The sequence below is a fragment of the Anolis sagrei genome, chromosome 1 (assembly GCF_037176765.1).
Source record: "Anolis sagrei isolate rAnoSag1 chromosome 1, rAnoSag1.mat, whole genome shotgun sequence".
NCBI lineage: Eukaryota > Metazoa > Chordata > Lepidosauria > Squamata > Dactyloidae > Anolis > Anolis sagrei.
In genome coordinates this window covers 143,309,162-143,331,645 of record NC_090021.1, presented here as the reverse complement: position 1 = coordinate 143,331,645, position 22,484 = coordinate 143,309,162, and the positions used below count along the sequence as shown (strand labels likewise).

At 42.8% G+C, this 22,484-nt stretch overlaps 1 protein-coding gene across 1 annotated transcript in view; it reads left to right on the top strand.

The window, feature by feature from the left end:
- The first annotated feature begins 3,620 nt into the window (after positions 1-3,620).
- ISM1 (isthmin 1) overlaps positions 3,621-22,484 on the top strand; it is a 50,308-nt gene continuing 31,444 nt past the window's right edge. The window contains exon 1 of the mRNA XM_067469078.1: positions 3,621-4,603. Within this exon, the coding sequence (XP_067325179.1) occupies positions 4,454-4,603 (150 nt within the window). The 5' untranslated portion in view covers positions 3,621-4,453. The remainder of the gene's footprint in view (positions 4,604-22,484) is intronic.

Below are 22,484 nucleotides of genomic sequence, written 5' to 3'. Positions count from 1 at the left end.
GGAAGGAAAGAAGGAAGGAAAGAAGGAAGGAAAGAAGGAAGGAAAGAAGGAAAGAAGAACACCTCCTGTAAATATGTCACCAGAGGCGGCCCTAGGTAATTTTCAATGGTAAGCAAACAGTATCCCCCACAACCAATCACTGATATATATTTTCTGTTCGTCATGGGAGTTCTGTGTGCCATATTTGGTTCAATTCCATCATTGGTGGAGTTCAGAATGCTCTTTGATTGTAGGTGAACTATACATCCCAGTAACTACAACTCGCATATGTCAAGGTCTATTTCCCCCCAAGAGCGCCTCAAGAGAGCCCCTGGGCAAAATCAACTATATTGCAAATGCTTACTTTGTGTAATGGGTTGAGCTGCCCCTGTATGTCACACCTCCTTTTGCAGAATAGGAACTAAGCTTTCTTGACATAAACTTAATTTGCTGGAATACTGGTAGTTCAACTGACCAGACAGCAGAAATTCAGGTTTCAAGTGTAGTATTTTGTGAATCTATTCATATTCTATGAATATATTAATTATTCACATTATTCTGGAACATATTTACATCTGTGGACAGGCATCAGAACACAAAATATAACTTAAATACCTATATAAATAGTCACATATAAAGACTTACCTTTATTCAACAAGGTTTATGTACAATTCAGGTTTCCATTACTGTGAATGAGCAGAATAAAGATATGCTTTGTAATAAACAGAATTCAGAGATTTCATATGGTTCAGTTATAAAATGTAGCAAAATCACCCAACTCTAACTTTTTAGTGCAAGATTATTTACATGGATCTATATAGGCAAATCATGGTCATTAAAAAAAATCTTTTTTAAAGCTTCTCAAAATCAAACTTCTCAATGGAATATTACAATGACTGTGATCAGTGCTTTACATGTCTTATGTACCATAGTGCAGTTAAGTTCTACTACTGACATCCAAAGGATTGAAAAAAATTGTACTGTGTTTGATAGCTACAGTGTCAACACCATTCATACCCATGCAGCCTAATCTTAGTCATGTTTACTCAGAATTAAGGCTCACTGATTTAAATCTTATGGGTTTTTTCCAGGTGAACACGCTGCTTTCATGACGCAGCAGCCTCAAAGTCTTCCACTTAAAACCCCAGTGGTACAACTTTGGGAAACATGCATGTAACGACAATCTTCAGGGAAGTAATGCAGCCAATTTGTAATGAGGAAGGGTTCAGCTCCTTTCCTCACCTTCAAATACACTTTCCCTCCCTCATGAATGAAGCAGACATTTGAGCCAGCAACATGATTCCTATATTCCTATCATATAATAATAATAATAATAATAATAATAATAATAATAATACATTTTATTGGCTATCCACCTCTCCTAGTGGCTCAAAGTGGGGTACAACCAAGTCAAAACATATCGCATAAAATGCATACAATACATATATAAAAACACACCATTAAAAAAAACATACACATAATAGAATGCAATACAGTATAATCCAAATCCAAAACTCACGATTAACAAAATTTCCAGGAAAAATGAAATGCAAAAATACAGAATGGATGACACCTGGCTTGACAACAGTCCATGTGAAAAAGATCTTGGAGTCTTTGTGGAAAACAAGTTGAACATGAGCCAACAGTGAGATGCAGATGCTTAAAATGGGATTTTGAGTGCATCAAAAGGAGTATAGTGTCAAGGGAAGTCATGGTGCCTCCATATTTTGCTTTGGTTACACCTCACCTGGAATACTGTGCCCATTCTGGGCACCACAATTCAAGAAGGATATTGATAAGCTGGAAGGTGTTCGGAGGAGGGCAACTAAAATGATCAAAGGTCTGGAGACAATAAATCCCTATGAGGAGCGGCTTAAAGAACAGTGCCAATTTAGCCTGCAGAAGAGAAGATTGAGAGGAGACATGATAGCCATGTATACATATGTGAAAGGGTGTCATAAGGAATGGGGAGCAGGCTTGTTTTTTGCTGCCCTGGAAACTTGGACTCTGAGCAATGGGTTCAAGTGACAGGAAAAGATATTCCACTTGACCATTAGAAAGAACTTCCTGACAGTATGAGCTGTTCAACAGTGAACTCTGGCTTAGGTGTAGTGGAGGGTCCTTCCTTGGAAGCTTTTAAACAGAAGCTAAATGGTCATCTGTCAGAGGTACTTTGATTGTGCTTTTGCTGCATGGCAGGGGGTTGGACTAGATGGCCCATGTGGTCTCTTTCAACTCTATTATGCTATCATTCTATTATAATTCAATTAACTGTAAATTCACAGATAATTCCAGGCACTGATAGGAATTTCCTTTGCTGGTTAAGCATTTCCATGTTTGCAAGACTTCCCAACTCTGTTTTGCAGAAGTCCCTACTTGTACTGGCCCCTGCATCCCAAAACAAGGCTTGTACATCAAGTACCCTTCCTCCATGCAGATTACACAAAATATGGAAAAGGCTTGAGATGATGAACTGCATCTATACCTTGAATTAATATCTTAAGTGTTTGTAGGCACAGTGCTTGTGTACTTTGCAAATGTAGAAGTAATTAACTGTGCATTTGCACAGAGACAAAGCCTGTCTTGCAAGATTGCAAACTCTGGGAATTGCTCAATTCCTCCAGAAAAAAAAAACCTACAAAGGGCAGAAGCAGCATAGTCAGAGAGAGGCAATGTATGGTTTGGGAGGAGTTATGTCTGAGCTGATGTGCTTTAACTGACATGCTTTCAGTTTACTGAAAGTGCTTACAAAAAGGATTGGTGCGATAAGAATGGCTATCCTGGCAGGTTCCAACCCAATGGCTGAAGAGAAAGTCAGGAGAAGAGGTGACTTTTGGTGCGCATGCTGGGGTCTTCAGACAGGCCTCTGGACCCGAAGCGGGCCAGGTGGCTCCACCCCTTGGCCCACCCGTGGATTGGGGAGAGGAGAGGAGGCGGGTGGAGCGCCAGGGGATCAGGAAAGGGAGCCGGTCATGGGGAAGGGATCGAACGCAGAGAACGATTGAGCACCGGCTCTGCTGGCGCATCTGGTGGCTGAGTGGAGCAGGAATAAGAGGGGCTAGGCGAGGCTCAAGGGCCCTGGCCCCTTTGGGAAGAGGATCGCCAGGCAGTAAGGCAAGAAAGCCGAGGCTCCCCCCAGACTGCTAGGGCTGTTGTGAGTGGAGGGGGTGCTCCTCAAGTGGTGGTCAAGGGGCATTTACGGAGGCGCCTCTGCGCCCTTGGCAAAAAAAAGTGTTCTGCGACCGCTTACTTCGCGTAATGGATGAGCCGCCCCTGGGTGTAGGTTACAGACATCCTATGATTATTCTGAACGTTTCATTCAATGCTATGTTCACCTGCTTTGCATGTTTTTTATTTGTTTGTTTTGGTACTATTGTTGGAGAGTGGTCGCTGGTCAAAGTGGTAAAAAAAAGTTGGGATCCACTGTCTTAAAAGGTCGGTCAGCGATGCTTCCCGCTCCCAATGTGATGAGGTGGTAATAAGTTAGCCAAAGGGAATCAAAGCCTGGCGCGCGGGGGGCGGGAAGAGGTCGTGTGTGGGAGAAGCGCCGCGGTGACGAGATGAGAAGTAAACCCTGGGAGGCGGCGGCGGAGCGGGGGGGGGGGGGGAGGAGGTGAAGAGCGCGAGTATATAAAGCCGGGGACAGGCGCGAGGAAGACGAGAGGAGGCGCTGAAGGGAAAGCAGTGGGCGCTCTTCTTCCTCGACTTCCTCAGGACCTGTTGCTTGGGAGCGCACTGAAGAAGGGCTTTGGGACCAAGCCTGAGGGGCTTTGGGTCTCTCTTTTTTTGACACTGGAGCCTATGGGCAACGACAGTCCTCTCATGGGCTGAAGGAGGGCCTGGGAGCCGCTTGTGGCGCGCGCGCCTCGCTCAAAAAAAGAGGATTTGAGAAGAAGGAGCAGAGCGCGCGCGAGGCGGCAGGCAGGCACGCGCCTTTCAATTCTTCTTCCCTGGAAGCGAGGAGGAAGAGGCGCGCGCCCTGTGTTTTTTTTCCCCCGGGAGGAAAGGGCGCGCGCCCTGTGCTCTATCCCCCTTCCCTGGATGAGGCACGAGACTCCACTCCCCGAGGGGGCGTCCCTTCTGACCCTATGAGGGCGCCCCGGGCTTGCCAAGGACGCCGCATCCGCAGCTCACCCCTCCGCCCGCGGCCACGGCCCTGCTGCTGCTGCCGTCGGGCGGGCGCCCCCGTTGCTCTCTCTCCTCCTCCTCCTCCTCCTCGGAAGCCCCCTCCCCGCCTCCCGAAGTGGCTCCTCCGGCCTGCAACAGCAGCAGAGGCGGAGGGGAGGCTGGCTGCAGCGGCTCCCCCTCCTCCTCCTCTTCTTCCTCTTCTTCGGACGGGCCGCTCGATCCAGCTCCTGCTCGGCTAGACGTTGCGGCCGAGGTGGCTCCTCCTCCGCCTCTCCTTCCCGTCCCAGTTGCTGCCTCCCCTCCGCCTCCTCCTCCGCGGAGCCCTAAAGCCGCCCGCTGCCGGAGGATGGTGCGCCTGGCGGCCGAGCTGCTGCTCCTCCTGGGGCTCCTCCTGCTCACGCTCCACATCACCGTCCTCCGCAGCAGCGCCACAGAGGAGGGCGACAAGGAGGCGGCGGCGGGGAATCATACCCAGCGCCTCCTGCAGCAGCAGCAGGTGAGGATTGATTGACGTGCGCAGGGAGAGAGGGAGGGGGGCTCCAAGACCCGCCTCAAAGTGTGTGTGTGTGTTGCGAAGGGGCGGGGCCCATTGTGATGTCAACCCCTGTGGGCCTCCCTCCGAGGCTGAGAGAGCGCGTCAGAGCCCTTCCACACAGCCATAGAACCCAAAATATCAAGGCAGACAATCCCAACAATATCTGCTTGAAACTGGGTTATCTGAGGGCTCTTCCACACAGTCATAGAACCCAGAATATCAAGGCAGACAATCACAATATTTGCTTGGAACTGGGTTATCTGATAACTCTTCCACACAGCCATAGAACCCAGAAAATCCCACAATATCTGCTTTGAGCTGAGTCCACACTACCATATAATCCTGTTCAGTGTGGTTCGCAGTTTGGGACTCCGGTAATAGTGTGAAAGCTAGGTCCGGAAGCTCTGAGTGTTACGCTGTTTCTGTTTTGCTCCTTCAGGAGCGCTGTTTGCGCAACGCAATATTATAAAAGGAATGTAAGAGTTATTTAATGGTAAAACCCTAACCTAAACCATAGCCTTTACCCTAAGACTAACCGTTAACCCCAATCCTAACCCAAACCCTAACCCTTACCCTACCCCAAACCCTAACCCTAACTCTTCCTTCCTTTCTATCCTTCCACCAAATGCAACTATGAAGTCTATTCCCGCCCTCAGTGTGCCACTCTCCCCTTCCCTTATTCACAACCGCCGTTGTGGAATGTGCATAACGCTCAGAGCTTCCGGATCCAGCTATCATACTATCATCAGGAGTCCTCCTGGACTCATCGCTGAGCCTGGAACCCCCAGGGGCGTTCACACAACTTGTGCGCCAACTGCGCCCGTACCTTGGGAAGTTTGACCTAGACACAATAGTCCATGCTCTTGTTACATCCTGTCTAGACTACTGCAATGCACTCTACATGGGGTTACCTTCGAAGACTGTTTGGAAGCTGCAAATAGTCCAACTTGCTGCAGCCATGTTGTTAACTGGGGCGTCGCACAGGGAGCAGAGAACCCGCTTGTTGCTGCAACTCCATTGACTGCTTATTAGCTATCGAGCATGATTTGAAGTGCTGGTTTTAGCCTATAAAGCCCTACACAGCTCTGGTCCAGCTTACCTACCCGAACATATCTCCCTTTATGAACCAGTTCGTAGATTAAGATCTTCCAGGGAGGTCCAGCTCTCAACGCCTCCAGCCTCACAGGTACGGCTGGTGGGGACGAGGGACAGGGCCTTCTCAGTGGTGGCCCCATGTCTGTGGAACTCCCTCCTGAGTGAGATCAGGTTGGCCCCCTCCCTCCTGACCTTTAGGAGACATCTAAAGACCTGGCTGTGGAACCAAGCGTTCGGCCCATCATAGGAATATTTGAAGTTAAAGAGAAAGTTGAAAGTGCAATGACCCAGGACTGTTTACAGTGGCTATGTCTCTGTGTGGTAGGTGATGTTGTTTTATGTGATGTGTTTAATGTTTTATTAGGGAAGGGTCAATGTTTTATACTGTTTTTATCAATGGCATTGAATTGTTGCCAACACTGTGAACTGCCCTGAGTCCCCTTGGGGGTTGAGAAGGGTGGTATACAAATATTGCAAATAAATAAATAGAGAGCTGTATGGAAATAGAGGACCACAGAGAGAGGTGAACATTTTTATTATTTATTATTAGTAAAGGTAAAGGTTTAACCGTTACCTTCCCGAAGAAGTGGTACCTATTGATCTACTCACATTTGCATGTTTTCGAATGGCTTAGGTTGGCAGAAGCTGAGCCTAACAGCAGGAGCTCACACCGCTCTCCGGATTTTAACCGCTGACCTTTCAGTCAGCAAGTTCAGCAGTTCAGCGGTTTAATGCACTGTGTCACCGGGGGCCCCAAATATTAGTGCACCATTTAAAATATACAAATATGCAAACATTAAAACAGAATTGAACACACACAGCACTGCAAAAATCACAATTAAAATCCATCAAAAAAAAATAGCAGCTCCTGACTAGATCTTCAAAACTTTCATATTTAAAAGGCTGCCTGAATTAAAAGGTTTCAGCCTGCTACCAGAAGGACAGCAGGGAGCTGGCCATTCTGGCTTCCCCGGGAAGAAGAGAGTTCCAGAGTCGAGGGGCAGCCAACAAGAAGGAAGGCCAGCTCTCTCATTCCCACCAACAGAGCTTGAGATGAGCATGGAGCTGAGAGAAGGGCCCCGGGTAGATTTGTATAAGTGGATGCAGTTAGCCAAATAGCCTGGACCAGAACCGTCTAGGGCTTTAAAGGTCATAACCAGCACTTTGAATTTTGCCCAGTAACAAACTGGCAGCCATTGGAGCTGCTGCAACAGCGGGGTTGTCCACACCCTGTAGCCAGCCTCAGTGAGCAACCTGGCTGCAGCTCTTTGGACCAGCTGAAGTTTCCAAGCACTCTTCAGAGGCAGCCCCATGTAGAGCACATTACAGTAATTCAGGAAGGATGTAACTAAGGCATGGACCACAATGGCCAGATCTGGCTTCTCGAGGAATGGGCACAGTTGGCGCACAAATTTTGAATGTGCAAACACACTCCTGGCTACTGCATGTACCTGGGCTTCCAGGTTTAAATGCTGAGTACAGGAGGACCCCTAACTTTGGACCTCTGTCTTCAGGGGGAGTGTTCAATATTACTATCAATACAAATGAGTTACAAAATCCGACTTACAGACAACTCATAGTTAAATTGTGAGAGAACAGGAAGTGAGAGAAATCTACCCATAAAGGAAATTCACTCCTGTAAGAATAATAATGGGGGGAAAGTGCCTCTACTGAAGATTTATCACCAATCCCTGTTTCCACAACGAGCCATTTTTTCCAAAATCCAATTGTCACGGGGACAGAAAGTGAGGTGAAATTTTCTGAACAGGGGCAAAGACATCAAAAGAAACACCACTGTGATATTAATACTTTCCTTTGCTATTCAAACCTTTTAGAGAGGGGGGGGGGAGGGGCTGGAGTTATAAATATTCCTGTTCTGACTTACAGACAAATTCAGTTTAAGCACAAACCTCCTGAACCTATCTTGTAATTTAGGGGCTGCTTGTACAGACTTTATAATATGGCATAGTGTGGGGTATTGTGTTACTTGCGCCTATTTTAATGGTAACTGTTAAGCAACCAGAAACTACATTTATCCAGCATTTACCAATCTGCATGGGTGCTAGTTAAGTGAGTCTACTGTCCTCCAAAATCGTCTACATTGTGGCTGAGGTAGCTTTCTGGTCGTTCTTTGCTTTCTGATAGTTATGTGTAGATAAACTTTGTTTCATACACACAGTTGTTAAAGCAGTTTTGTATAAAATTACTCTCAGGCAATGTATACAACATGTATATAAAATATAAATGAATTTCATATTTAGATGTGGGTCCCACCTCCAAGATACCTCATTATGTATGCGTTTTGGATAAAGGATACTCGCTGTTTCTGTTTTGTATCAAGGATACTCCCTATTAGTAGGTTGTAGCAATTTTTTTGTCTTCCACAAAAGGATTTGGCCAGCTGCCTTGCATCATATTGGACTAATGACCCTGCACTGTGAACACTGGTTGACTGCTAGTGCTCCCCCCCCCCCAAAAAAACTCCAAAATATGGAACACCTCTGGTCCCAAGCATTTCAGATAAGGGATACTCAACCTGTATGTACTTATATGCCACTCTATGATGCCAGCTAATAATTTGATGATATATACGCCAGTCCCTGCAGAGCAGGCATGGGCAGATTTCATCCCAGCTGTTTGGGTTTCCAACTACCAGAATTCCTGGCCATTGGACAAGCTGGCTAGGGCTACCGAGTTGGCCAAAACAGCTGGAGGGCCGCAGGTAGGTCAGGCCTGCTACTTAGAGCAACCTTTCTCTACATATTTTATTCTGAAGAAACCCTTGAATTATTTCTCTAAATGAAAACTATTATATTCTAAAAAGTATTTTTCCCACCACGGTCTGTAGCAGAACCCAGAGTTTTGGAGTTAAATGGAATCCTACCATAGAGTTTTAAACAGATTGGAAATGGAAATATACACTATGTAAAACATATGTTCTGCCACTAAGCTGCAGAGTTTTCTCCTCCCCAACCCCCCACCCCTCTATTCTTCTTCTAAAACAAGAAAAGGGCCCATTTTGGGAGATGGAATGAATGGGGAGTGAAGGTGCACAAACTCCTCCCTATAGAACACATGTATGTTTGAGAGCAGAAGGAGGAACTCCAGACCAGACAAAATGAGAGGGAAGGAAGAGGTTTTCTTTTGCTCCTATCAATTGAGACAAAAAAATCTACACTAGAGTCTGCAAAACCACAAGCCACCCTTTTGGGTTGGGACTCTGGACATGCAAGAAATTTATATCCTGCCATGTAAGCTAGTGCTGCACTTTAAAACCTCAGATCTTGTGTACGGCCTTGATTCTTCGACATACGTAAAATTGTTGTACACCTGAAACAATGGCATTTATGCTATAGCTGTGCAACACATGAGTGCAGAAAGTGGAGACGTAAGCCATTTGTGGCTACCAGGCCCCAATTGCAGCCACCAAATACCTCTAAAATGAGCAAAAAAAAAATATATATAAATAACTCCAGGTATTCACAAACTGGTATCCATTACTCCTAGTAGTTGTGGTTTCAGTTGTTTCCAACTTCTGATCACTTCCAAGTGTGATTTCAGGGCAAAATGTGGGCCATTCCATCTATTGTAGTGTAGCTTTTGTTCAGTAAGGCCCCTTCCATACAGCTGAATTAAATCCCACCTTATCTGCCTTGAACTGGAATATATGGCAATGTGGACTCAGATAACCCAGTTCAAGGTTATTCTGCCTTGATATTCTGTGTGTAAGGCCCTAAGAGGACTTTTCAGGAGGTTATGCATAACCTGGTAGAAGTGATAAGCTTAACTCCCCCTCCTCCAAACCGGGTTGATTTTATCCTTCTTTCAAAACTAAAAGCTGTCCTCATTTGTTTTTCATTCTGGATAGGTGTGACTGAGTTTGTGCAGATGGGTTAGAGGAAGTATACATTTCTGTTGTAGCCTCCAAGAAAGGCATTAAGCTCTGAGAGTGTGCTGGAGGAATAGCAACTGCCACAGCAAATATAGTGTTTTCACAAAAATATCTTTTTTCATTCATTCCACATGTATTTCCTATTGGTTTCTCCTGTAAGGATGGAGATGAGCATTTGAAGCTCTGCTTTATACAGTTGTTTCTTAACTGCAAGTACAGTGTAGTCCCCTTATCCACAGAGTCAATATGCACAGTTTCACTTTCCTGCGGACCAAAAATATTTTCTCATGAAAGTGTTTGTGGATCTCTCAAGGTCCCCAATGCTATTCTGTTGTATGCTTTTGGCATACATACAATCAAAATATAGGGTTTGCTATTATCCATGGTTTCAGGCATCCCCAGGGAGTCTTGGAAGGTGTGCCCCAGAGATATGGGGATTCTATGTATAGTTTCAAGCAGTGACTTCCAGCTCTTAGTCAATCAAATGCTTTGAATTTCAGCTCGCAGCATCTCTGACCATGCTTGAGAACATCTGGATGACAAAAGGTTGAGAACCACAGTCTATGTGTGTGTGTGTGTTCAATATAATCTTGGTTTTATTAATAATGTCTAGGAATCTAGCTCAGCAGTTAATGCCAAACTTCAAGTGTTGTGTGGAAGACCTTTTCAGTTCCCTAGTTTTCATGGACAATGAAAATCCATAGAGACGTCCTCTTCTAACTTGCTTGTACTCGGGTGTCGCCTTGCATTCAAATAAATTACCTCTGTAACAACATAATTAGCTTGATACTGATGAAATGCTTGACGTCTCAGTGATAGTGCTTAAATTATTTGAGGGCGGGGGATAGAGGGAAACCAGACTGTGCTTTTAATGACATCCCCTTAGCTATTCTTGTCTTTGCATAACTTGAACTGCTCATTAACTCAATGACATATTTAGCCTGTCCAAATCCTGTAAACTCTTACTTGAGAGATAGACCTGTTGAAGCCAAATGTATTATTATTATTATTATTATTATTATTATTATTATTATTTGATACACAACAAGATTAGTACACAGCAAACAAGATCCCTGTGCTGGCTTTTGAATTTGATCACATGTCGGACACTTCCCAAGTTGTTGTTGTTGTTGTTTTGCAAAGAGGGGTTTTGATAAGGAATATGTGGGGTGTGGGGTGAATTTGCAGGGTTATTTTAAATCTCCTCCTGCACTAACCATACTTCCTACCACTGCTTTGACAATTAGAGTTGCAATGTTTAGGTATCCAAAGAAAGGAACCAAGCAAAGTTACCAAGAAAATGCAAGCACAGTAATTATGAGTTCAAGACATGCACAATTTTCAATGTCTCATTCCTTGCAATGCTAGAAATATGGGGACTGAAGGAACATTTTGTGAGGGCAGCAGAACTGTTATTGGGGGACAGTCCCCTTATTTTACCCCCTGTTGCTACTTCCCTGTACCACAGCAGTGTTTCCAAGCCAAAAAAAAATTAGACAACTTTTAAATGCCCATCTACTTTAAACATAGTGACTCACCCTTATATTAACTTTCCTTTGATAGCAACAAGTAATAGCTCAATGAAAGATGGATTTTAAAAAACGTTGGTAGAACTCAGTTCTTGTGGGTTTTTTCGGGCTATATGGCCATGTTCTAGAGGCATTTCTCCTGCCTCTAGAACATGGCCATATAGCCCGAAAAAACCCACAAGAACCGAGTGATTCCAGCCATGAAAGCCTTCGACAATACGTTGGTAGAACTGATAGAATAAGGAGATTATTTGGTTGCTTCTCTGAAGAGTGCTTCAATGTGAAGACACCAAACCTTATTGCTCTTGCAGTATCTCATACCAATCTCCCACTTTCCTTTAGTGTTAAAATTCACTTGATGAAAGTAGTTTTTCCTTACAAAATTAATGTGCTGTGCACTGAGTAATAAGAGCAAACACCTAATTGTTTATTCTCCATTGTTGTTGCATAACATCTTGGATACCTGTTTTAAAAATGTCTCTAGGATGGCTATAACATTTTTATGAATGATGCATTATTTCTTTATGGGCTCCTGACGTGACAGAGAATGAAGTTCTATCTAAGTCAACTAAAGATATAGATACGTGTCCTTTTTTAACGAGGTGTGTGGTACCATTTGAATAGCCCTGAATTTACCTTTGTTGACAAGGTAGTAACATAATGAGCAAAGCAGCTGGGCAAATGAAAACTCAAGGTGAAACTATTTCCTAAAGGAATTCTTTATATGCCCTACCGTGGCGGGAGAGGGATGAAGTGTTTGCATTCTAACAAAAAAAAAAGGCAGGTTTCTTGTTTGACACCAGTTTATTCATTTATGCATAGACTCTTGAGTCCATGAAATCTTTACCAATTCACATAAAACTGTTAAATGGATTTTCTGCATTATAATGACCTTGTAGGGCTTAGTGGTTCGCTAGATCATTTTCATCGTATTCTGCTGTTTGTAGCATGACAAAGTTATATATACTTCCTGACGGAATTGATTTTGCAGCTCTGGATTATGGGAGAAGAAAAAATTGAAGACATTAAGGGCAAAGAGTATATCAGGTATCACGCTAAGCATTTAAACAGATGGAAGCATAATTTTTCAAACCTGCCCTATATGTAACTTTCAAATGGATGCTTTTGGGTCTCTCCAAACTCACAGTGTTCTAATATTCCTAGAATGGACTCTGGTTTCTTCTCAAGACTAATGTATTACCTATAACCTGATAGTTTGGAATGTTTCTTTTAAAAAAGTGTGTAGAAAAGGAAATCTATCTGATCCTCCAAACTAACAGTACTATTTGTGTGTGCATGGGCGACACACCTCCCACAGGCAGAACCAAAGATGACAGATTTATTATTTATTTATTTATTTGCTATATTTATATACCACCCCTCTCAGCCCAGAGGCGGCACATACACCGAATTGGGAGATAAATTGCCACAACTTGTTTGTTGATTACTGGAACAAGGGTTGGCCACCATGCATGGGTCCCGGATCGAGATCAGGCAGTCCGCTGCTGACCGATACCACTTTCCACACCACAGTGCAGTTGGCACAAAACCAGGCTAATGTTAACACCCCTGGTAACCATTGGATGCTCCCCCTGCTTCTGATGGTGGGGGGGGGGGCGGTAAACAAGCCAGATCCAAGTTAACATGGAACCAAAAATGTAAGAACTATGCAGGGTGGGTGGGATGGGTCAGAAAAAGCAGACACAGTGTCTGCAGTGGCCGGGGGCAGCCTTAAATAGGCTGGTCGGTGAAGATGGTGGTGAGCCCTAGCCAATCAAGTAGCAAGGCGGGGCCTGCCACCAACAGGCCAGCTAGCAGAGTGGTGGGAAACTTCTTGGCAGGAGAAGCCCCCCCCCCCTGCAGGTGCCATGGCCAGCCAGAGGATGCCCATTGCCGCAACGGCTCTTGCCCAGTAAATTGTGCAATGCGTTTAGCTGGCTAATGGCCATGTCATAGGGTGGCTAAGGGTTTAACTGTATTTCAAGTATGTGATTTATGTAGTATGTTGGATTCCATGTCTGTATCTTTTCTGAGGAACTAAATGAAAGATGGCAGGTGTTCTGCATAACCTCTCCTGTGTGTGTTTTGTGCTTGTGCACTCACTTGGTGTTTATGAGGGATACTTGTTTGGATAAACAAACTACTTCCTAACCTGTGAAGCAATTTGTTTGGGTAGTGAAGCAAGTCTTCCTTCTTAAACTTAAAAGCAATTATAATTATGTACAAAAAGTACTGCCAAAATATTCCTGTCACACTCAAGAGTTCCAGTGATGGTTTCAGGATCTTGGCACATCAAAAATCTGCTTTGAATCTTCATCTGGGCAGTTGTTCTGCACTCTTTTAAAAAAGACAGCTTGATGTCTTTCCAACTTCACTACCTTTTCTCGGATTTGTAGCTATTCCTTCCAAAGAAATACTGCCGCCTTAATGCTTGAATTGGTTTATGTGCTGTTTTGCTTAAAAATGAATTTTTATTTATTTATTTATCTTGTCAGAAGCAAATTGAAGGTACAGTTATAAAGTATTTAAAAACACAAAGTTAAAAACTTGGCATTATACTAAATGTCCTTTGACCAGAAGTAGCTACTTGGAGTATCTCTGTCACTGTGAGAAAGTCCTCAATTGTGCATGTGGCAGAGCTCAGGCTGAGGAATCTTGACTGTAGCACTGAGAGTTTTTAATACACTTAAGAAAAAGTGAGAATGATACATGAAGTGTAACTTGTCTTTCGGGAAGTGGTTGCGGCCTTCAGTCGGCATGCATGGCACAGAATTTCTATACAATTAGCCCACAAATAAAAAAATCTTTGTTTATTTTTTTAAAACAATATAACACTTCTCTAGAAATTCCTGATTTAATCAGATTTATGAATTCCGAAAAGTCAAATGTGGACTGATGACTATATTTCAAGGCAAAGCTTGCCAAAGGTGGGACACAGAAGGAGTGGGATCATACAAACCTCCCCCAGTTGATGTCTGTCTAAAACATTTAGTACCTGCACAAGACTGTGGAACCTAATACTGTGGATCTATTCTGCATTGTCAGTTGTAATGTAGGTATAGTATGGAGTGAGCCTAAGGTTGGAATCCAGTTCGTATAACATACAGCATTTTCTCCAGAGTTATCCAGTGAGAGAGAATGTGGACTTAATTTTTATCAGGTGGGGAAGGCTGCTGCAGCATCCAGTGCATGCCTTTTGTCTGGAGGGTATCCTCAACACCAACAATTCTTGGAAATCTGGCTTGTCCCAACACCTTTGAAAAACAAACCTGTAAAAACAAAACACAAATGCCTTTCACAAATGATTGTCCTAAGGTACATCACACTGTAGAATTAATGTACCGGTAATTTGATACCACTTTAATTACCATGGTTCATTGCTATAGAGATCCTGGGATTTATAGTTTAAACCTTGTAAAACTACAACTCCTAGGATTCCAAAGCATTGAGCCATAGCAATTAAAGTAGTGTCAACCTGCATTAATCCTGCAGAATAGATGCACCTGTACTCATGCTTCTTAGATGATCTTTCTGTAGAGCAGATATTAAAAAAACAGGCAAAAGGCGTCCTTCCCTCCCACAGAGGACAGTTATGTCTGTCTCCTTTCTCAAGCACTGTTCCTCTGGTGTTAGTTATAATATAAGTTACCCAACAAGATCTTGATTGAAGAGCATCAAGTTCTAGGTCTCCAGATTCTAGCAAAATGGTTCTCAAACTTTGGGTCCCCATATGTTTTGGCCTTCAACTCCCAGAAATCCTAACAGTTGGTAAACTGGTTGGGATTACTTGGAGTTGTAGACCAAAACATCTGGGGACTCATAGGTTGAGAGCCACTGTCCTACACTTAGATCCCTTCATGACTGCCAGCGCAGGTGGGATGTGTTGGTATCATCTCAAACCTCATGTTTGGATTGAATGTGTGTACTAGTACTCCAATCAAATATTTACAAGCATATCACCCAAGTAAGGAACAGAGAAGGGGCCTTTGCTAAATCACAATATGTTCTGGGAAAGGTTCCTCATAGAATCATGGAATCATAGAGTTGGAAGAGACCTCATGGGCCATCCAGTCCAATCCCCTGCCAAGAAGCAGGAATATTGCATTCAAAGCACCCCTGACAGATGGCCATCCAGCCTCTGTTTAAAAGCTTCCAAAGAGGGAGCATCCACCACACTCCGGGGCAGAGAGTTCCACTGCTGAATGGCTCTCACAGTCAGGAAGTTCTTCCTTATGTTCAGATGGAATCTCTCAGATGTTTGTTAGGGTTCTTATGAATATAGCATAATTTGTACTACTTTGTATAATTATACTTCTTAATGATTATATATTTATCAACCTGTTTAAATGTGTCATGAGAATCAGCTCTTTCCAGGTAATAAAATATTATTTGCTTGTCTCTTTCTATCAGTAATAAGGCAAAGAGTTTTTACCAAGCCCGCATCATGGTTGAGTGTTGTTTGGCAACATTTAGGGAAGGGATGAATGTGTGTAAGTCATTGTGTTAGTCATTTAAGATTATGTTTTGTGTTAGTCATTTAAGCATATGGAAATCTGCTTGTAAGCCCATTCCATTCTGTTCATGGAAGTGTACTCCCATGTGCATGCACAACATTGGGTCAACAGTTTCAAGAATCCTAGACAAGTATGACATTTGCTTTATTGGGCAACTACCTAAAATGTGTAAGATTTGAATCTTAATTGGAAACATATTCATGTTGAGAGCAAATGTTAATTTGGATAATTAAACCAGATATTACTTTAAAGGTTAAAACCAGTGTTTGGACTTGCGCCTAGAAATAGGCTAGAAGATAGTCAAGATGAATTAGTATCACTGAAATATATTCCAGAAAAGCAGAACTTATCACTGACTTGTATCTTTACTTGCTGGAGGATCTCTTGTGAAGGTGTTGTTGTGATCTGATCTGGATAATTGTGTTCAATACGATGAACTGTTTGTTGGGAATGCATTAGTCTTTGCTTATTTATTTTGCTTTTAGAAATTTGAACATAAACCACAGCTTTCTTGATGGTTAGTAGTATGAGTGAGACGTTATAACACCACCAAAACTTAGTTTTACAAATGGTGAGGTCCTGCATTGAAAGAGTTCCCTGTGGTTACATAATCAGCAATAAGACATTTAACATAAGAAGCTGTTATAATCCAGATTTAAATGAGTTAGCCTTGTTATGTAGCATCTCAGCTGCTACAAATTATGTTGCCCCCGTGGCATCAGAATTTCTGCTTGATAAAACTGTGAACATAGGAACCATGTGGGCAGTGCCAGTGGCGTCATCCCTTTTTCTTAGCCAAGTCACATTTACATAATAAGGAATCATAAAGTTGGACCCATCTATATGTAGTACGTTTTATTGATAAGCCCATTGGCCATATCAAAACACTTGATAAACACATTTAACGGACCCACCTATAGGGTTCTTGCATTCAACCTTTATCAAGGGAAACATGGATCCACATACTGCTGCAGAAACATAGACGTTCTTCTGAAACGCATGTGTGTTATATTACAGGATAAGAAAAGAGGAGGATTTTTTATTTTCCAAGTAATAATAGCCATAGTATTTAGACAACTGCAAGACATGTTCCAGCATTGCCTTTTTCCAGTGTTGGAAACACTGACAAGTCTTTTCTTTGTTAATACAAAACAGTTTATGGCTAACCATCCCTGTTTACGTTTACTTTGGGATATTTTTTTTTCCCCTTTAGACAAAGTTGAATGGATTTTTCATGTTTTAAATCTTCCTTGTCAGAACAAAGGCATTCCTCCTTCTTTCACATCTTGTTTTTGTATTGTGACATTTTAAAGATGTTTACAATTGCCTTCTGAATATGTTGACTGATAGAGTCAGCTAATGGTTTGTTAGACCTTTCCATATTTGGCCTCTTCCACACTGTCCAATAGTTCAGGAGTTTTCTGGATAGCACATCCTATAATACAAATTGAATATCCCTTATTTGAAATTCTTGAAACTAGGAATTTCTGGATTTTATTTTTCGTATTTTGACATCTTTGCACATACTGTAAAGATATCTTACAGATGGAACCCAGGTCTAAACACAAAATCCTTTGTATTTCTTATACACCTTATATATATATAGCCTGATTTTGGACACATTTACAATGACCATTTAGGTTAGTTTTGAATAGAAGAAAGCAGTTTCAGCTGAGTCTAACAGCTGGAGCTCACCCTGCTCCCCAGATTCAAACTGATGACCTTTCGGACAGTAAGTTCAGCAGCTCGGTGGTTTAACCCACTGTGCCACCAGGGGCTCCTGAAAAACAAGGTATAGCTACCATAAAACATATTTGTTACAACATTAAATAAATAGATAATCCCGCTTAAATCACTAAATTAGAAAATAGTAAAATGTGTTTCATTGTCTCTGGCATCATCTGCACTGAGCATTTAATGCAATTCAAAGTTAGCTTCAAACTGCGGTGGCTAGACAACAAACTTCTACAAAAGAGCATGAAAGGAAGCCCTTAATGTGCATCCATTCTCTGTGGTTTATGTCTTCACCATCCAGACCTCAGACCAGGATTTTCTATATAATTATTTGCACAGCAAAACCACTGTCTTCAATACTAATTTGAGACCGCATTAAATGATCAGTGTAGATGAGGTCTCTATCTTTTGCCAGCAATACTAAACTAAATTAGGAAAACAGTCAGATCACATGCCTAGTAAGGCACCGATTACAAGGGGTGTTTTTGGGGGGTTTTTTGTAGATAGTTTTGCTTGGTTCCTTATTAGCGTTTCTCCAGTGGTTATCCAGTGTGATTGTTTCCGTGCACAAATAACTAAGCTGAAGCATCAAATAAGAAAACATTTTTGTACGAGTCATGTATCCTTGTTGGGTCTTGGGTTGTTTGTTTGTTTTTCAAGGCTGTCTAGATGGGCAGTTTAACCTTAAGTAAACTAGGGCAGCAAATCCCAGCTGAACTTTGACCTAGTTCAAGTAGGGGGCATCTGAAAATTGGAAAACCATGTTTGTGCTGTTGCCTTTAGCACCCACAGCTGACTCACTGAAAGGCCTGACCCCATGGCCAGGAATTCAAGAATTGCGCTGGAAGAAATAAATCGTTGCTTGATTTTACTCTTTTTGTCTCTCACTTTTGGAATGGAGGGAGGGGCTTTAAAACCTTTTCTCAGGTGTTACATTGGTCACAAGAAGCAGATTAGTGCTCTTCGCTACATTAAAAAAATAATCTGAGACTCTATTTAATTCCAGAGGAGTCAGGCTGTACTGAGCTCCTACAATTCCTCACATCTAGTAAACTGGCTGGGATTTCTGGGAATTGGAATCCAAAGCAACTGGAAGACCAAAGGTTGGGAACCACTACTATAGAGGGAGTTCGTGCTTCTTTTAAATTCTCCTGGGATGCACTAAGCTCTCGCCTTTTACCATGCTACTCACATATGGAAATGGTTCTTTCTTATTTTGGAAAGGTTTCAGGTACAAGGTTGACGTTCACCTGTGGATAAGTTGACTTAGATTTCTTGGGTTGGTCTTTTGACTGAAATATCCAGACGTATGCATAAATATATAGGGTATGTATCTAGAATGTTGGTCTTACTATTAGTTATTATTCAAGAACATTGTGAATTAAAATGATAGTTGTCATATAGGTGCTCTTATTCAGTGTGCACAGCAATACAACAAAAAACAACAACACCCTACCATTGTTCACTTAATATGAATTTTAACGTTATTTCTGAGTCTGATCATTCGAAGGCCCTCTGATTCTCAAACCAGATTAGGAATGGCAGGCTCAATTGTGTAGATACTCCATTCTTGGCAGTAGAGTATCTTGTTCAGGCCCTCTCCAAATCTTAAAACTAAAAAAAAAGAAGTCAGAATTCAAAAGCTGATTTACAAGATGGTTAGTCCTCTTGGTATATCCCCAGAAGCAGGAAGGTGGTAGTTTTCTCATCACTTGGGCAGGGGAAAGTACTGTGGTGTATCCCCATTGCTTCCATCCTTATCCTTCATTATGAAAGTGAGGCAGGAGGGGTAGATTTTATAAAGCAGAGCTGTTTGCCACGTGGTGTGCCCAAATTCTCAGCAGATCAGGAAGGTCTAAGACACTTCATTGTCTGGGAAGGGAGTGTCCTAGAAAATCACGGGCCGCTGCAACAGAGGCAGCCTTATCACAAGGTTTGACTGCAAGGCAGGACACCCACAAAACCATGCATTTGTGGCCTGCCTGATTATAGAGAGCTCTGTATTTGCAAGGCTTTCGGGGTTGCGTCACGAAGATTTGGGGCCCTCCGGGTGAGAAGCATTTACAGTTCTCTACCTTTCCTGCGCACTGCCTGAGGCAAGCTATTCCCTCTGTCTAAAATGCAGGAGGCAGCCACGATTGAAGGCATACATATCGTAGAAAAAAAACCCATGCTGTATATGAACCTGGGGAAAGTAGGAGGAGGTATAAAGAGAAACAGATGCAAAGAGTTTGTGAATATATAAGGTTTCCCTACACAGAGTAACTGCTGTCTGCTCTTTGACTGCAGCAACTCTCAAAGGCCTTAAGCAGATGTCCCTTCCTTAAGATCTTATAATTGAAAATGTCAGAAACAAACCAGACCCTGTCCATATAAAGAGCTAAATTTCTTCATAACTATCAAACTCTAACCCCAATAAATGAATGGCTCAAATTCTCAGGGATCCCACTTGATATAAGTCGTCTGTTCCTGGTTTAAATTTTCAGATTTTGGCTACCTAATTAGTATTAAAGGCAACACATCTGTTCCCAGCTAAACTCATTCAGGTGTGACTCTTACATCATAACAGTAAATTATGATTACTATATCAATCAGCTTGACTTGCAGCTTGAAAACTTTTAAAATCCAATAATTTCCAAGTGTCTATAAAGAATCTTCATACTAGCCGTCCCCTGCCACGCATTGCTGTAGCCCACATGGGGATTCTGTGTGGGAGGTTTGGCCCAATTCTATCATCAGTGGGGTTCAGAATGCTCTGTGATTGTAGGTGAACTATAAATCCCAGCAACTACAACTTCCGAATGTCAAGATTCTATTTTCCCCAAACTCTACCAGTGTTCACATTTGGAAATATGGAGGATTCGTGTAGAGTTTGGTCCAGATCCATCATTGTTTGAATCCACACTGATCTCTGGATGTAGGTGAACTACAACTCCAAAACCAAAGGACACTGCCCACCAAACCCTACCAGTATTTTCTGTTGGTCATGGGAGAACTGTGTGCCAAGTTTGGTTCAATTCCATCGTTGGTGGGGTTCAGAATGCTCTTTGATTGTAGGTGAACTATAAATCCCAGCAACTGCAACTCCCAAATGACAAAATCATTTTTTTTTTAGTGAAGGACATACATGGGGTTATTAGGTGTCTTGTGTCCAAATTTGGTGTCAATTCGTCCAGTGGTTTTTGAGTTCTGTTAATCCCACAAACGATGTACCTAGTCCTGTGCTATTCATAATAGTAGTAGTAGAAACTGTATTTCTTACTTGCATCTCCTTGTGGCTCGAGGTGAGTTAAATTGTCAAAATTGTATTAAAAGAAGATAATTAGAAAGGGGAAGAAATATGTTGGTTTATGGATTAGATATGTTAGTTTATGGATTAGTTACTTACAACTAACACAAAGCCTAGTATAGGTATAATATTGGATTTCTGTGAATATTGAGTCATCAGTTAGTTGTCAGCCTCAAAAATGCGCATTTTCTCCTATTTACTTTCTCTTTCTTGATTTCCTTTTTGCTGCTCTCTTCTCAAGCTTCACTGTGATTTAGTATTGCATCTTTTCAAAGGTAACCACAGTTAACATTGGCCATGACTTGACATCAAATGAAACCATTGTTCGGCATGATATGAACACTAGGCCTGTCGGTTTTAGTTCGTTAATTCGTTATTTCGTAATTTATTCGTTATTTTTAGCATATCCGACGCGATTTCGAAACATATTTTCAAACCCGGAAGGGTTTAAAAATATCGAAACAGCAGCCCCATTTTTTTTACGAGCTTCAGCTCGTCTCATTAATGGGATGGAGGCTGCTGTGCTGCTGGTGCCTGGGAGCCAATCCGGCTCTCCCAAGCACCCCAGCAGTAAATGGGGCGGGCGGGGCGAAGGGGCGGCGCGAGCAACACAGCTGGGAGGAGCCGGAGCCGATCGGATGGCGCGCGCGCTCCTGCGCCCTCCTCCTCCTCCTCCTCCTCCTGGCACTTCCTGCAACACAGCTGGGAGGAGGAGGAGGAGGGCGCAGGAGCGCGCGCGCCATCCAATTGGCTCCGGCTGCTGCGGCACTAGGCAAATGGAGTTTCAGTTTATCTGCTACTGCACCATTAGCTTCCACTTCCCAATAATTCCTCTCACTCCCTTTCCTCCCTAGCAACCCAAACAGCGCCTTAGAACTACGTTTCCCATGATGCTTTAGGGCACCGCTTGAGTAGCTCAGTGGAAAAGAGGCTGGGTTGTCTCTGGTGCCTCGGAGCTGCCTTTTTAGCCTCCCCGTGCCCCTTGGAACTACGTTTCCCACAAGGCACCGCTCCAACAATTCTCTGGAGGGAGGGGCGGGGGACGGGCGAGGGAATGGCTAAGATGGCGGCCGGTCTGAGGGGCTGTGTTGGGAGTCGGGGGCGTCGCGGCGGTCGGCGGCGCTGCTGAGGGGCAAGCAGCGCTCGGAGCAGCCGGCTAGCCATGTTCCAGAAGCATTCTCTCCTGACATTTTGCCCACATCTATGGCAGGCATCCTCAGAGGTCTGTTGGAAACTAGGCAAATGGAGTTTCAGTTTATCATAGGCCTGTTTGATCAAGAAAAAATTTGTTTCTAAAATGTTTTGTAAATATTTACGAAATTTCGTAAATAACAAAACATTTTTTTGGAAAGTTTTGTAAATATTTTAAATATCGAAACAAAAAAACACCCCAATTACAAATCGATTTTAGAAACAAATTTTTTCTTGATCAAACAGGCCTAATGAACACATCTTGCATCCCAGGAGTGTGAGTTTCTCCCATCTGGCTAAGAGGAGATGTTAAGAAGCTTACACATCTGCTTTTCTTTAAACTCAGCTTAAGGTCACATTTGAATCTTCAGGGATTATGGTTTTAGCACCTCTATGTAGTTTCAAGAAGCAATAGTTTGATGTTAATGTGCTTTGAGACTAAATGTAGTTAGCATTAAACCACAATCCTCAGAGAGTCAGATGCAACAAGAACTTAAGGAGGAGTATAAGCAAAAGTTCTTCAACTTCCCTCAGTCAGGGATGAGAAGAGAGAACACAAATTCTAAAAGAAGAAAACCTTATTCATGTTGTGCTAAAT